Source organism: Gigantopelta aegis, chromosome 14 (genome assembly GCF_016097555.1).
Source record: "Gigantopelta aegis isolate Gae_Host chromosome 14, Gae_host_genome, whole genome shotgun sequence".
Classification (NCBI taxonomy): Eukaryota; Metazoa; Mollusca; class Gastropoda; order Neomphalida; family Peltospiridae; genus Gigantopelta; species Gigantopelta aegis.
In genome coordinates, this window is record NC_054712.1 from 13,307,876 (window position 1) to 13,325,994 (window position 18,119).

The 18,119-nt window shown below is 37.4% G+C and overlaps 1 protein-coding gene and 1 long non-coding RNA gene across 2 annotated transcripts in view; one reads left to right on the forward strand and one right to left on the reverse strand.

Annotated features, from left to right (window-relative positions):
* Nucleotides 1–17,531, reverse strand: part of LOC121389089 (aquaporin-5-like) — an 18,633-nt gene extending 1,102 nt beyond the window's left edge. The window contains exons 1-3 of the mRNA XM_041520705.1: nucleotides 16,776–17,531; nucleotides 567–647; nucleotides 5–175 (exon numbers count right to left, since the gene is read on the reverse strand). Coding sequence (XP_041376639.1) covers nucleotides 5–175; nucleotides 567–647; nucleotides 16,776–17,393 — 870 coding nt within the window. The 5' untranslated portion in view covers nucleotides 17,394–17,531. The remainder of the gene's footprint in view (nucleotides 1–4; nucleotides 176–566; nucleotides 648–16,775) is intronic.
* On the forward strand, nucleotides 7,364–9,337 carry LOC121388544. Its single transcript, XR_005959984.1, has 2 exons — nucleotides 7,364–8,053; nucleotides 8,742–9,337. It is a non-coding gene; the product is annotated as an uncharacterized LOC121388544 (long non-coding RNA).
* Nucleotides 17,532–18,119: the final 588 nt, after the last annotated feature.

An 18,119-nucleotide genomic window follows, 5' to 3' on the forward strand; every position in this document is an offset into this window, starting at 1 on the left:
CGACGGGGTTGGTGTTGTGTCGAGCGACCAGTTCTGTGTCGTTGACGCTGTGGTTGTTGTACTTGGTGGACGTGATGCACGACTTCGTCTTGGTTATGGACGCATTCACAGCGAACAGGTTGTCGTACAGGACACCAGCTACCACAGCCCCCAATATTGGGCCAAGCCAGAACACCTAAAAATATGTGGAAAATAAACATCAGGGGAAAAAATAAAACACAGGGACAAGAACAACAATCACAGCACGCACACGCACGCACACGCGCACGTACACACATATACATACACACGCACTGGCGTAGCCAGGATTTTATATTGGGGAGGGCAACACATATTGAGAGTCACATATATGTCACAGTGTAATCGATTTCCATCGCGTAGTTTTTCATTAGATGTATGGCATTAGTGACCTGGTCATCACCTAGGAGCAGCCAGACGTATGTCTTGAAACTGTTAATACACGTACATGTGTAAACAACTATGTGTTATCAAAAATAACGTATGGTGTTCTCACCAACATGTGTGTAAGAAATGTCTGTATTTGTAGATGGACCCTAAATATTTACCCAGTGTTTATCCCACATTTCCATCACTATAGCTGGTCCGAGACTTCGTATTGGGTTCATGCTGGCTCCCGTGTACTGGAACTGAAAACACAGAGGCAGTGTTAACAAAAAATATATTAAAACAAAGTATTACTTGATTCTCTATGCTAGTTGTCAGGTGCCATCGACAATTATCTCCTGGTGTGCATTCCCTCGCCCCCCCCCCCCCCCCTAAATCATGCTAATTTGACTAACAAAAACAATAACGTTATAAAGATCGTATCTCTGTGCAAGACAAACCGGCCTCGGTGGCGTCGTGGTTAGGCCATCGGTCTACAGGCTGGTAGGTACTGGGTTCGGATCCCAGTCGAGGCATAGGGTTTTTAATCCAAATACCGACTCCAAACCCTGAGTGCTCCGCAAGGCTCAGTGGGTAGGTGTAAACCACTTGCACCGACCAGTGATCCATAACTGGTTCAACAAAGGCCATGGTTTGTGCTATCCTGCCTGTGGGAAGCGCAAATAAAAGATCCCTTGCTGATAATCGGAAAGAGTAGCCCATGTAGTGGCGACAGCGAGTTTCCTCTCAAAATATGTGTGGTCCGTAACCATATGTCTGACGCCATATAACCGTAAATAAAATGTGTTGAGTGCGTCGTTAAATAAAACATTTCTTTCTTTCTCTGTGCAGGACAGAGTCAAAAGGCAAAGCTGACCGGATATTTAAACAGTTGTGATAAGGTACTCACTAAGGGAATCACTGTCCAAATAATGACATCAGGTGTTCGGGAAATGTGAACATACCCTGCCTTACCTGTGGCACCCGCCATGAGCAGAGCCTATACAGTTGACAAGTTCGCCGTTTTCAAATAATGAAAATTTCTGTATTGTGTCCTAAATTAAAAAATTACAATCTGTCATATTTATGGGTTATTTTATGCACAGCTCTTAACATGGTTTTAACTCTCTCTCTCTCTCTCTCTCTCTCTCTCTCTCTCTCTCTCTCTCTCTCTCTCTCTCTCTCTCTCTCTCTCTCTCTCTCTCTCTCTCTCTCCCCCCCCCCCCCGGTGGAAATTAATAATAATAATAATAGTAATAAAAAAATAAAATAAAATGTGTCCACCTATCTCGATCAGGTCGTACTGGCGGGAAGCGATCTCAGTACCATGCAGTTAATCTGAAATAGAGGTTAATACGAACGCACTAACATAATAATCAACTCGCTAAACGCGTTAGACTGAGTGATGTAATGCAATGCAAAAGGGAATTATTAATAATAATAATAAAAATGTGTTCACCTATCTCGATTAGGTCGTACTGGCGGGAAGCGATCTCGTACCGTTCTATCCGCATTACCTTTAATGCTTAACGGTTACTGAAATACGGTAACTACGCAGCGTACGTACTTACCTAATCAATTACGATTCTTTATTGACAGATAAGTCCCAATAGATTAAAGATCGCGGCGAAAGTGCGAGTGGTTAAATAATAATAATAATAATAATAATAATAATAAATGTGTCCACCTATCTCGATTAGGTTGTACCGGTGGAAATAAATTAATAATAATAATAATAATAATAGTAATAAAAAAAAAAAAAAAAAAAAAAATATGTGTCCACCTATGTCGATCAGGTCGTACTGGTGGGAAGCGATCTCAGTACCATGTGGTCAATTTTGTGACTCGCAACTGAAATAAAGGTATTACACTGCGCGCACCTATATTTATCTACTCAAGAACAGTTGTGTGTAGTGAGTGATAAGAGTGCCTACGTCAGTTACCAAATCCCCAACCTTACCTCAAGGTGTCTCACATTTTAAGCCTCCAAGTAGCTGGATTACAGGAGCACGCCACAACTCCCAGCGATAACGAAACAACATTTTAATATATTTATGTTCCGTGTTCACCTCGCAAGATAGTTTTGTACATTCTTGTAAAATAATATGTTAGCAAAGAAGATTCGAAAGTGATACGTGCCACTAATTATGTTTTTATTTCTACTTTTTTTAAATATAATTTAAAAAAAAAAAAAAGTTTTCCGGTTATTTTTCAGTTCGTGTAATTCCGTAGAGCATGGCGACACCCAAAACAAGTGCAGTGTCTGGGCGAACCTATGTCACGAGCTAAAAATAACTGAAATAAAAGAGAGCTGCGTTCAGCCAGACCGAGCAAACATGTGACTGGTTTTGCTGTCACCGGTCACAAATGCGCTTCACATTTTAAAACCAAATGGCCACGTCGGGAATAAATCAAATAGTTCGCGAACGTTAGCGAAACGTTTGCTGGCTGAACTTGGGACAGACTGATTTTGTCCCTCACGACATGGGCGTCAATCCGGCTTTAAAAGTGGAGGGGACGTGTTAGTGTTTGTGTGTGCGCGCACACGTGTGTGTGTGATAAAGGAATGTCAATGAAAAGCATAAAGCTACACATTAGTGGTTAAATGTTTTATTTTTGTTTGTTTTTGTTTATTTTTTGTTGTTGCTGTTGTTGTTTTTGTTGGTGGTGGTATTGTTTTTGCTAAACGAAAAAGTGTGGGGGGGGGGGGGGGGGACCTATATAGATTGTCCCCCGGCGTTGAAAAGTGAGGGGGACACGTCCCACCTGTCCCCCACCGACCGACACCCATGCCTCACGACACAACTTTCGGTTGGTTACAAAACACAATAACAATTCCAGTTTCCATCGGACCAAATCAATTCATATTGCCGATAATGTTAACGTTTACTAATAAAACATATAAACAGCATATCAACAAACCCAAGCAGTACACCAATAAAATGTGTGGCAGCTCACATTTAATTCATTTATACCATTTAAGAGATTTAATTAATGTTTTTACAAATGTATTAGCAACCGCCATTTTTGCTAAAACACGCAGTTCCATTGGGGGAGGGGTACCCTACAATAGTTTCAACCTCTTGTGTATACTGCATAACAACTGTATAATAAATATAAGTGTATTTATTGCCAATGGATAATAGTATTTGCACAAATAATCAATGTCACATACTACTACCAATCACAGCTGCAGCTGTTTTTACTCCATAACTTTGATATGGAACTCTCTTCTTTGGTACTGTCACGGGGATCCTATAATACCCGTAACTGAATGAAACACGATTATCAAAATATCTCTCCTAACTGTATATCTATTAGATCTCTCTGTAACAGGCAGTTATACCCGCTGTGGCTCGTCTCTAGGTTTGCTCAGAGATACGATCTTATATAAAGTATATATTATTATAGCACGTTTAGTTCACTACAAAACACAACAAAAATACAATACACTTTGGAATCTGTATTAACCTACGCTGACAAATGTACTGCCGCAGTAGTTAATTAATAACAAGAATAACAACCCAGAACTGATCACTTAATTAGTTAATCTCTAGGTGTCTAGTTTACACAATATGCTAATCACTTCACCGTGACACAACACCCACACGTGGGATAATTGAGAAACGCTTCCAGGGGAACTTAATTAATAAAGGAATTACAGCTCTATTCCTAACTGGTTAATTTTTAATTAACCCTAACTACTCATTCAGTAACCTTGTAACACAGAATTAATACTGGTACCTATCACAATAAAATAACAGTAAGACTACGATTTACTTCGTCAGATGACCGAAGACACTGTCTAAATAATATTGGTATAATACAGTATTAAAATATTTAAAGTCACATCAATCACATCAAGGTTATACAACAGAGCAGAAATAATATATTTACCAAAGTCCAAACGGACTAACGTTCCCCCTGGACGCCTTCCTATTTCGTTCTCCTGATAACTCTAAAACACTAGCTATTTATTATAAATCGAATATCGCCTGGGGGTACATCGCGGCACCGAATCTTATCATGTGAGTTTCCACCACGACCAGAGTCGGTAATTTTTTTATGATCGTCAGACTGGCTGTCGCCATTCCGCGAGCAATCCCCTGGCCATTTAACAGCACTACCGGAGATATTACGTAACTACTAGCCACATGGCCTCCACACCTGCTCTGGGTGTGTATTAGGCGTACAGCTCGACGACCGTCGCGCAAAGGTATTACGTAACAAGTTGCCCATCTGGCTAAGTGCATTTGGAACTGCACACGGTCCTCTAAAACAATTAATATCGCCACAGGCGAAAAGAAATTAAGAGCATGTACCGTCACAGGTACCATGCAACCTCAAGGTACAAAGATCGTAAATACATGAAAGATTTTGTCTTTTTTCAATTCCTGACCTCTTACAAGACCATAAAAAAATACAACTTAATATTAACTAGGTAAAACCTAAAAGTCAGGATCTTGTTATTTGTAAAAGTGAAACATAAAATGAATGACGACAAATCATAATAGCACATATTCTTTTACTTTGGCCTACGCGTTACGACTGTCTTGCACCTATAGTCCTTCCCATCCTCCTACAATTTTTTTTTTTTTTTTTTTTTTATAATTTCAATTTGGTTTGACATAAGAAATGTAAAAGTGTTTTAGAAATAAAAAAATATATATACAAATTTTATGTGTAATTTAGAAAATAATCGGCTCAAAAATAAAGAACTTGGTTTGACATAAGAAGAAATGTAAAAGTGTTTTGGAAATTAAAAAAACAACAAAAAACTTTTATGTGTAATTTAGAAAACAATCGGCTCAGAAATAAAGAACTTGTAGAAGGTTTCTTAGTATGGAAAAAGACGATCCCTGTGGGAAGGACTATAAGTACGATCATCAAACAAGGAAGGACTATCTCCACTGAGATAACAAGCTAGTCTAGTACTAAACTAACCCATCCTCTTACTTTAGCTTACACGTTTCCACTGTCGTGCAAAACGTAAATTTAATAATACATGTACACACTTACCACCCAAGGTACCTCCATGGAAACAACGAGTCCAATACTTAAAGACCTGGATCCCTCATAGTCGACTCTTTGGCGATCATACGAGGCGAAAATAGCCAGAACTAAGACAAATGTGGCCAAAAATTCCACCCCGAATGCCTGTGATGGTGATATTTTCGAGGAAACCCTTGTCACTCCTAATGTCCCGCGGTCAGGCTCCGGTGTCAACCCAAAGAGAACCCCAGCTCCGGCAGTTCCGCCCATACACTGAACCACACAGTAGAGGAACGTCTTCAACAGACTCATCTTGCGCGTGCAAAACATTGCTATGGAAACGCCTGGGTTGACCTGTGCGCCGCTGACGTGATCGAAACACCATATCACCGTGGAGACCGCGAGACCGTAGGCGATTGCTATGGATACGACGGAGGCCGTTTTGTCGTCTGCCAGCGTTATGGCGGAACCACATCCGAACAAGACCAGAATGGCGGATCCCATGAATTCAGCGATGAGTTCTCTCAGCACGTGAGATGATGACGTCATGTCGTTGGCTCGAAACAGTGCCTTGAGTCTACCGCAGAAACATTTCGAGAGAGACTCCCCACCACAGCAGGTACGCTGGTCCACAGCAGCCGACATGGTTTCTTATGCTGTGGAAAAAGTACACGAAAATAACAGGGGCAGGAAGTGTGCCCCTTGCAGGACGCAAACAACCTGATCGTAAAACAGCAAAAAATAGATTTAATAACACTGCTACAGAAAACTAATAACACTGCTACAGAAAAGCACGGTATCAACTTCAAAATACAACAGGTTATTCCTTGTCACATGGTCCAGTGTATGTCAAGATTGGTTGGTCATCCATCCGTGAAAACAATAAGTTGACAAAAATTACTCTGTTCACTGTTACAGGGTACAGTAGGACTTGTTTATTGTTCATTTAGATTCAGGAAAAATATTACTGGTATTCGTATGCCCCAGAACAACAATTGAAGTATCTGGTGTGTGTGTGTGTGTGTGTGTGTGTGTGTGTGTGTGTGTGTGTTTGTGTGTGTGTGTGTGAGAAAGAGACAGTGTGTGTGTGTCTCTGTATGTGTGTGTGTGTGTGTGTGTATTTGTGTGTGCGTGTGTGTGTGTGTGTGTGTCAGTGTTACCTAAATATTTCTTTTCTTTCAATAACTAAGTAAAAGTACACGCATCAAACAAATAAAAATATTAAAGGATGAAAAGATGGTATTTTAGCAAGGCAGTAAATGTTTATCTAATGACTGAATTCCAATTGGCTTTCATGTTCACATGTTTATTCAAGTTCTAATTTTAAGAAAAAATCTTCGTAGCTCGGACTATGCTACATTGACTAGGTTTGTTTACAGATCTCGATCATGAATAGACCTGTTCGGGGCGGGTAGAATAACATTAACGTTTAGGTTTGCCTTAAATCGAGGTAACGAACAATGGGCGACTCGAGGTAAATAGAGCGGACGGTGTATAAAGTGTATAAAGTGCGCCACAATCCGACAAATTGATTTCCTTTCCTTTCTGGGAGTGGGATGTACTTCCAGTGGTGGATCCAGAAAATCCATTTAAGGGGCAAACTTTCTCGAAGGCATTTCTCGGATTCTCCAACTTACAAAATGAAAATTAAAATATAACTGTCGCAAAATTTCAGGGAGGGGGAATGATGGCTTTACTGGTAAAAACAGCCCGCGAAGACGGTCTGTCTCTGTCTGTCTGTCTGTCTGTCTGTCTGTCTGTCTGTCTCTCTCTCTCTCTCTCTCTCTCTCTCTCTCTCTCTCTCTCTCTCTCTCTCTCTCTCTCTCTCTCTCTCTCTCTCTCCCATAATATTACTTAAAACAAACAAATTGAATAATCCATCCAGGTGGGTGACCTGGGATATAGTGACTAATTATAGCGAGGGATGGAGTGGGGTGTGGGCAGGGAGTCCACCCCCCCCCCATTGTTTGTTTTTACTGTATTAAATTTATAAAAACATACTATTATATACATATATACATAGTGTGGGTTGTTCCACCCCCACCCCCACACACAATATAAAATTCTGGCTACGCCAGTACTGGGATGCTACACTTCCAGTTTTAAATTTAGGTTTTCATTAATAAATGATAAATCGGTTATCTACGTTACATTGATTGAGCATATATACATTTATTATATACATAGCTATGAAATATATAGATGTACAGAAACCAGTGGTAGCGACCGCAGCCGCCGCTAGGGGCGCAGCTGCGCCCATATTCCGAAATGTCACGAGTTTGGTTCACAATTGGTAGTGTTGTTCAAGGCCAGAATACGCTTATTTTGATGACGATTTTGCACGTTTTTGTTGTTGTTATGACAAGTACACACCTTCCGATTGATGTATATCCTGTTTCTGAAGTTGAACGACTACAAAAAGACTTTTTTTGAGGCAAGTGAAACTTTGAATACGTCATATTTTGCCCCAAAAAGGGCGATTTCACTGAGATATTGATAGATATATATAGTAATATAATAAAACAGCATAAAAATAATTTTTTGGTAATTTAAAAAAAAAAGCAATTTAGTTTAATTCGACATCGAAAATATTTCAAGGGAGGTAACTCTGACCCACTGACCCGCAAAAGCGAACTATAGAACTTCACAGCAGGGACACATTTTGATAAAATTAAACGTATTTGATGCTTTGTCATTATTTATCCACCCATTATTAACTTTTTGGGTAGAATATATATCATACTGAAGCGTTATTTTTAGAAGACAATGCATATTTAATTCAAAATAACTTAAAATAATGTTTTGCTTATCATGATGACTCAGCAGTTTCTGATAGCTGAAGTTGATTTTAAAAAACATTTTGATAATGCATAACTATTCAAATATAGACGTAAATCTATTTTTATGTAAATCATTTGAATGAGTTTAGCATATGACTAGATCAGTTTTATACAAAAGAATAGTATTAATGCAATGGAAATAAATTAAACAGAATTTGTACTTTTTAAGTCTGTTATATTTGTAAATACCTTTTTGAAAGAAAATGTTTCAGGTACCATAACTTCTCACATTGTGACACAAACTTAAATTTTTTGGTAACCAAGTAACATTAAATTCTAAGTATAATTATACTTTTTCATCACTTCATCAATGAATATTACTGTTAAAAATGGTAAAGAATTAATTATTTGTAAAAGATACTAAAAGTAAAGTGAAAATAACTACATACAGAAAAAACATTTGAAGGTGTGTTTCATCTGATGTAATGAATATTTCTGTTTACAAATATTATGTCAAACTAATTACAATATTTGAAACAAAAAGATAAATAACCATGGTCATAATGGGTATTTTTCTTTATTCAGGAAATGTGTAGTCTCTGTGCGTCTATGGAGAAACCTGAAATGGAAACGGAGTGGGAGAGTACACGTGGTTATGAGACAACTTTCAGTAGATTCAATTATACTTCAAGCTTGATGCTGTTATGTTTTCTGTTTCCAACTGTGACAGAACCTGGAACAGAAATGAAGTGTGTGACAATAATTCATAGACAAATTTAGACTAATACTCTTTCATGGATGCTAAATTTGGTAGATCTAGCCATAAATGTTTTATTATAATTCAAAGTGGTATATAGTTATATTTATAATAATTCATTGTTTGAATTTGTTTTTATAAAGCACTTTATTGAACTAAAATAATCATAGCTGCATTTAGTAAATTATTTAGCACACGTGTGACTGCTGTCTCATGCCTTAAGTGTTTCAGCTGCTAAAATATGTTTTGGGGATATTTTTTCTGGATAGAAATTTACCTTTCTGATATTGTACGAGTGTTTGGACATTCCTTTCAAAGGTGAAATATGGCTACTTATATTGCTTTGTTTCTAATAATGATATTGAAGGTGTAAAGTATGTAAATATTTTTGTAAGAAATTGATTAAACATATTGGCCAATCATTGGCATTCGTCGTGTGATAAGTTTTTACTGGTTTGAGTTAAAAGACTGGTACATATGATAAGTTTTATTGCATCTTTTATTGAAATCTTCAAGTATTCAATATTATTATGAGTCTAGGTAAAAAATTTAAAAATATTTTGAAACAAGAAGCTTATTTTTTCATGTAACGTGTATCCACTTTCCATCTGCGATCTAAACCTTTATGTTTTCCTTTTTATTATTGGTCTGGATGTACATTATTGTATAAGCGTAAATAAATGTGAACTGAAAATGTTATTCTGATGTAACATTTGCATCAATTATTATGTCATTAAATTACGTATTCCAAGATTTCTGTGTTTTTTTGTCATTTTGGAGCGGTTTCGAACCTACCCCAAGAATACATATGTTATCAGAAATAATAGTAACCCTTTATATTTTCACTTGAAATTTTCAGAGATGCAACATTGATAACTGCTTGTAACATGTATAAGCTTACAACAGAAATTTCTCTGTTATGTTTTGGTTTACAAAAGTGGACGTAAATGACAATTAAAATCGTCATGTCGGCCATGTTTGGTCACAGAAGTACAAGGCTACTACGACTTTATTTTGCTTCATTTGGATAATATAGTGATGTTTTTTCAATAAGAGCAACATATTTAATGAAACTATGACCATAAAGAAAAAAAAAAATTAAAATATTTTTTTGGTCTGCGGTACCTACCAGTGGTGTAGCGGGGAGGGGGTCCATCCCCAAATCAAACCTTTATTTTTATTCTTACTGTATTATTTTTTTAATATAAAATCATACATACATAGTGTGAGTTTACCTCGCCTCATATGGGTTGCCACGCCAAATAAACCCTGGCTATGCCAGTGATAGAATCCATGAAAGTGATGTTTCGATGAACAGTTCTATTTACAATGTATCATATTTATATTTTTGTGAACAAATTCATGATTCAATTATCTCCCTTGTAAATTATGAAGTTTTGATTACTGACGTCAATGGCGCTTTGAACATCGTCTTTAACATTGATGATTACCAATGCATTCGATATTTGAAAAAAGAAGAAGAAAAAAATTAACATTTGTACCTATAAAAAATGGATATGAAGTGCAATTAAAAAAATAAATATCTAAAACTTATTGAGTAGAAGCTAAATCATGATGACGCACTGTCCTGTCGTTAACATCGAGTTCGATTCATGTTTTGTTTTTGCGGTGTGTGGGGTTTTTGTTTTTTTGAACGACTGCTTTGTGAGGTATGTTTGCACAGTGGTATTATTATAATTATTAATTTAATTATAGATAAACATATTGCCATTTTGGGTCTGCTTAAAAAAACAAATACATATGCAATAAATTGGTTAATTATTAAGATAAAATATTATATTTATTCCATGAAAATACAAAAACAAAAATTAAACTTCTCTGCTTTAAAAACTATAATTAAAGAAAAGTTGGAAACTGAAAAATGTATCTTATATAAAAATGGTAATTATGAAGATTTCAAGACAGAATGGGAGCAGTGGTATAATTTATTTCAAACATCATAAAAGTTTATTAAATCTATCAAATATTGAGATATATTTATTTCTAAAATACCTTCTTCGCACTTTATACTCCTTCACACACCTTTTCATAATACTTTCTTGTATCAATACTAATTCAGTACATAACATCTTCTCCTTTATCTTTTTTTTTTCCTTCTTGGCCCCAGATAATAATAATTTAAAAAAATTAATAAAAAAACAAAACCCAAACAGAATATCAACAACAACAATATACATAAAGTGTGTGGATTGTATCTATTCGTGTGTATATATTTTGCCTTTCATATGTATGTATATAAAACTGTGTATACTATATGAAATTTAAAAAATATTGTGAGACAGTGAGCTCAGGGCACTCCAACCCTGACACTGCCATTTTATATTCTGGGGACAATAAAAAAATAAAAAAAAAAATAAAAAAAATAATAATAATTAAATAAAGATAGTTTTTATTCATATTTCTTTTAAAAAGTCCACGTTGAAGTACATTTTTAGAAAATGTTCAATGAAACAAATGCGATATATCATGGCGTTACGTGTTTTCGATGAGATCTATACTATGCGAGCACCATAAGAGAAAAACCACGTCACTGGACCGGCCATGGCCGTACCAGCCGTACCGCTTCCGACGCCCTAGCTCATTGCTTCGCAATTCGTGAAAATATGTTTTTCACACATCACTTGTTGACATACAGGTACAACATATAAACATCGTAGGCCTATTCGAAAAAGACAACATGAAATAACATCAATATAATTAACTTTAATAATTTGTACTAGGATATTAAGGAAAGCGGGAATTTGTGCTAAATATACCAAATTAATACACCTGTCCGGAATCGCTGTTGTGTAATACGTTAGTGTACTTTCAAATAGTGCAAGTGCCTTTGTTTTCGTCTTTCTCTTTGTAGCGTATGTATAATATTTAAATTGCACCCAACCCCACCCCCTAATATATTTATTTATTGTCACTGTGTCGGTTATTTACTGTCACTGTGTCGGTTATTTACTGTCGCTGTGTCGGTTATTTACTATCAATGTATTAGCAATGTCTGAAGGTTCTACTAGTCATTGTAAAACATTTTTCTATTTCCATACTTATTCATCATTATTCTGCAGTAGCGGATCCAGGGGAGGGGGGGGGGTTCCAGGAGATCCGGACCCCCTCCCCCCTTTTTGAAAACCAACCATAACCTTTATGGGAAAACGTGATTATGTTAAAGGAGAGATCAGTCATCACATTTGGACCCCCCCCCCCCCCCCCCACACACACACACACACCTTTCAGAAATCCTGCATCCGCACCTGTTCTGATAATCAAAAGCAAATTTATTCTGTATAATTCTTAACTTGAATTGTTCTCCTCGTGTATTCATTCACTTGGGGAAACAAAAATCAGCAGACTCATTTCAGGGCCATGGAAACAAGATATAAATCAAAATGTATTAGAAGAACAAGTGTTTATTTATACATTTTATATTAACATGAATATGTGTTTAAAACTGATTGGTTGGTTAATGAGGTCACTAACAGTCCGTCTCAGTGATGTATCTGGGTCAGTGTTCTCGCTCCTCCATTTAAGTGAGGCGGGCCATTTGCCGCCCTCCTTTATTTTTCTGCGCCCCTCTTTATTTTCTAGCACCCTACTATATTTTACAGCACCTATCTCCGCTATTTCCAAATGCACACTTTTTTCCACACATAAAAACCCCAGTCTGCACACTGGACATCAAAGGAAACAAGCCGCGTTGTGTAGGAAAAAGAAATTGACGAAACATTTACGACATTTACCGTAAAGTCATTTAACAGTATTTTTAACAGCCTCCATTTTGTCCCATACTTGTATCCATTTGTATGTTTAATACACACAATAAAAGTTAAATTTTATTTGAGCAATGAAAACATTTTTATTTTTTACGGATTCGGCAATCTCCGATTGAAAAACCCCCCAAAACCCCCACTTATTTGGCGCCAAATTTGTCACGTGATCAGAACGGTCATTCTGTCTTTTGTTTCCACTAACTATCGTCTGATATTTTGTCCTCAATTGCAGATACAATTGGTTGTAACTGATGATTTTTACTTTCTGTCATTTCTGTCATTTTGTTTATTAAGCAGTTCTTTATAAAATATTGTAAACTTTTCATTTTTGGGGGATATCACCGCTTATAAAAACAACGGAAGTAGTAGTGTTTATCATTAAAATCATTTATCTTGGGTGCCAAATAATATATACACCGCTGGCGATAATATCTAGCCCCGTGCTTATAAACCTTAAAGTCTAGACTTTAATCAAGTCCAGACTTTAACGTCATGGCAACACCATTCAAATAGCATTACGTTAAAGTCTGAACTTTATTAAAGTCTAGACTTTAAGTTTTATAAGCACGGGCCCTGATCACAGCGATCAATTCATTCGATGAAGATGTAAGTAACAAAAAATGTATCCGACATTAGTGGATCACTTTACAAACATCTTTATTGTTTTTCTTCGTATATCTTAAAATCTTTATTAAAATAATAATATTAAAACTTTGATCAGTTCAACAAAATCGGAACTGCCTGTGAATGTCAGACCGATAACATCTTCGGTTCAGTTAAAAGACGAGTCTGCTTCTAGTTCGTATAAACGTTTTTGTAGGCAAAATAAGGAGTATGTCTTTCCACAAAGTCTACCAACACCCAACAATGCGGTAACCTAACTCCCCCCCTCCCCCCCCCCTTATTATTATTATTATTTTTATTTAAATTTTTTTGCTTTTCGTTTTATTGGGTTTTTGAAGGGTGTGGTGCCGCGCGGCCGCCCTCGTTTAATTTTCACCCAGCGAGAACACAGTGGGTTCTGAAAGCATTGGAATCTGTGTCCCTGTAGGGTCCTGAAAGCATTGGGGTCTGGGTCCCTACAGCATCCTGAAAGCATTGGGGTCTGTGTCCCTACAGGTTTCTGAAAGCATTGGAGTCTGGGTCCATACAGGATCCTGAAAGCATTGGGGTCTGTGTCCCTACAGGATTCTGAAAGCATTGGAATATGTGTCCCTACAGGATTCTGAAAGCATTGGGGTCTGGGTTCCTACAGGATCCTGAAAGCATTGGGGTCTGTGTCCCTACAGGATTCTGAAAGCATTGGAGTTTGGGTCCATACAGGATTCTGAAAGCATTGGGGTCTGGGTCCCTACTGCATCCTGAAAGCACGGGGGTCTGGATATTGAAAGCATTGGAATCTGTATTCCTGCAGGGTCCTGAAAGCATTAGGGTCTGGTCCTAAAAGCTTAGGATTTGGGTCCCTGTAGGATCCTCAAAGCTTGGGGCTGAACTTTAGCTGTATTTTATTTTACTTATATACATATACATGTTAAACCCTATAGCCATTTTGTTTTTGTGCTTGGGTGTCGTTAAACATTCAGTCATTCATTCATTCATCCATGGATTCAATGTCAACTAATCAGTGGTGTGTAATATTGAAAATGATATACTAAATATGGTTAGGTAATACTCATGGACATATGGGTTCCCATTTTTAAAGATATTTTAAATGAAAATATCCGAATATAGATAAAATCGTTAATTTTACTCACATTTGCATTGGTACCAAAAAGTTATATAGGGTTCCAAACGAATCACTTCGCATTTGTATCTGGATTATAACTATTGAATATTAAAGAACAAAATAGAAATATATTGTTTGGCCACTAGCACGTTTTTACAGAACGTATTCGTCATTTTTGTCCTAAGGAGATTTTCCCAAGCACTGGTGTGTGTGTGTGTGTGTGGGGGGGGGGGGGGGGGGGGTTGGATGGTTGGTCAGTTGGAGTAGGCCTATTCAGTGCCTATACAGAAATTACATATCGTGAAAAATGCATGTAAAAAACTGTTGCATTTAATAGTCATGATGGATTTTAATTGTAGAATGAATATAGGAAGATTAAAGATCGCAGCGAAAGTGCGAGTGGTTAAATAATAATAATAATAAATAATACTAATAATAATAAATGTGTCCACCTATCTCGATTAGGTCGTACTGGTGGAAATTAATAATAAAATAATAATTTAAAAAAAAATGTGTCCACCTATGTCGATCAGGTCGTACTGGTGGGAAGCGATCTCAGTACCATGTGGTCAATTTTGTGACTCGCAACTGAAATACAGGTATTACACTGCGCGCACCTATATTTATCTACTCAAGAACAGTTGTGTCTAGTGAGTGATAAGAGTGCCTACGTCAGTTACCAAATCCCCAACCTTACCTCAAGGTGTCTCACATTTTAAGCCTCCAAGTAGCTGGATTACAGGAGCACGCCACAACTCCCAGCGATAACGAAACAACATTTTAATATATTTATGTTCCGTGTTCACCTCGCAAGATAGTTTTGTACATTCTTGTAAAAAAAATATGTTAGCAAAGAAGATTCGAAAGTGATACGTGCCACTAATTATTGGGTTGTTTTTTTTTTTTTTTAAATATCATTTTTTTAAATATATAGTTTTCCGGTTATTTTTCAGTTCGTGTAATTCCATTGAGCATGGCGACACCCAAAACAAGTGCAGTGTCTGGGCGAACCTATGTCACGAGCTAAAAATAACTGAAATAAAAGAGAGCTGCGTTCAGCCTGACCGAGCAAACGTGTGACTGGTTTTGCTGTCACCAGTCACAAATGCGCTTCACATTTTAAAACCAAATGGCCACGTCGGGAATAAATCAAATAGTTCGCGAACGTTAGCGAAACGTTTGCTGGCTGGACTTGGGACAGACTGATTTTGTCCCTCACGACACAACTTTCGGTTGGTTACAAAACACAATAACGATTCCAGTTTCCATCGGACCAAATCAATTCATATTGCCGACAATGTTAACGTTTACTAATAAAACATATACACAGCATATCAACAAACCCAGGCAGTACACCAATAAAATGTGTGGCACATCACATTTAATTCATTTATACCATTTAAGAGATTTAATTAATGTTTTTACAACTGTATTAGCAACCGCCATTTTTGCTAAAACACGCAGTTCCATTGGGGGAGGGATGGGTACCCTACAATAGTTTCAACCTCTTGTGTATACTGCATAACAACTGTATAATAAATATAAGTGTATTTATTGCCAATGGATAATAGTATTTGCACAAATAATCAATGTCACATACTACTACCAATCACAGCTGCAGCTGTTTTTACTCCATAACTTTGATATGGAACTCTCTTCTTTGGTACCATGCAACCTCAAGGTACAAAGATCGTAAATACATGAAAGATTTTGTCTTTTTCAATTCCTGACCTCTTACAAGACCATAAAAAAAATACAACTTAATATTAACTAGGTAAAACCTAAAAGTCAGGATCTTGTTATTTGTAAAAGTGAAACATAAAATGAATAACGACAAATCATAATAGCACATATTCTTTTACTTTGGCCTACGCGTTACCACTGTCTTGCACCTATAGTCCTTCCCATCCTCCTACAATTTTTTTTATTTTTTTTAAAAATAATTTCAATTTGGTTTGACATAAGAAGAAATGTAAAAGTGTTTTGGAAATTAAAAAAAATATATACAAATTTGATGTGTAATTTAGAAAATAATCGGATCAGAAATAAAGAACTTGGTTTGACATAAGAAGAAATGTCAAAGTGTTTTGGAAATTTAAAAAAACAAAAACAAATGTTATGTGTAATTTAGAAAACAATCGGCTCAGAAATAAAGAACTTGTAGAAAGTTTCTTAGTATGGAAAAAGACGATCCCTGTGGGATGGACTATAAGTACGATCATCAAACAAGGAAGGACTATCTCCACTGAGATAACAAGCTAGTCTAGTACTAAAATAACCCATCCTCTTACTTTAGCTTACACGTTTCCACTGTCGTGCAAAACGTAAATTTAATAATACATGTACACACTTACCACCCAAGGTACCTCCATGGAAACAACGAGTCCAATACTTAAAGACCTGGATCCCTCATGGTCGAGTCTTTGGCGATCATACGAGGCGAAAATAGCCAGAACTAAGACAAATGTGGCCAAAAATTCCACCCCGAATGCCTGTGATGGTGATATTTTCGAGGAAACCCTTGTCACCCCTAATGTCCCGCGGTCAGGCTCCGGTGTCAACCCAAACAGAACCCCAGCTCCGGCAGTTCCGCCCATACACTGAACCACACAGTAGAGGAACGTCTTCAACAGACTCATCTTGCGCGTGCAAAACATTGCTATGGAAACGCCTGGGTTGACCTGTGCGCCGCTGACGTGATCGAAACACCATATCACCATGGAGACCGCGAGACCGTAGGCGATTGCTATGGATACGACGGAAGCCGTTTTGTCGTCTGCCAGCGTTATGGCGGAACCACATCCGAACAAGACCAGAATGGCGGATCCCATGAATTCAGCGATGAGTTCTCTCAGCACGTGAGATGATGACGTCATGTCGTTGGCTCGAAACAGTGCCTTGAGTCTGCCGCAGAAACATTTCGCGAGAGACTCCCCACCACAGCAGGTACGCTGGTCCACAGCAGCCGACATGGTTTCTTATGTTGTGGGGAGAAAATAACAAGGGCAGGAAGTGTGCCCCTTGCAGGACGCAAACAACCTGATCATAAAACAGCGAAAAATAGATTTAATAACACTGCTACAGAAAACTAATAACACTGCTACAGAAAAGCACGGTATCAACTTCAAAATACAACCGGTTATTCCTTGTCACGTGGTTCAGTGTATGTCAAGATTGGTTGGTCATCCACCCGTGAAAACAATAAGTTGACAAACATTACTCTATTCACTGTTACAGGGTACAGTAGGACTTGTTTATTGTTCATTTAGTGTCAGGAAAAATATTACTGGTATTCGTATGCCCCAGAACAACAATTGAAGTGTCTGGTGTGTGTGTGTGTGTGTGTGTGTGTGTGTGTGAGAGAGAGAGAGAGAGAGAGAGAGAGAGAGAGAGAGAGAGAGAGTGTGTGTGTGTGTCTGTGTTTGTGTGTGTGCGAGTGTATTTGTGTGTGTGTGTGTGTGTGTGTGTGTGTGTGTGTGTGTGTGTGTGTGTGTGTGTGAATGTTACCTAAATATTTCTTTTGGTTCAATAAGTGAGTAAAAGTACACGCTTCAAACAAATAAAAATATTAAAGGATGAAACGATGGTATTTTAGCAAGGCAGTGAATGTTAATCTAATGACTGTGAATTCCAATTGGCGGTGTATAAAGTGCGCCACAATCCGAGGAAAAGTGAATAATATGACAAATTGATTTCCT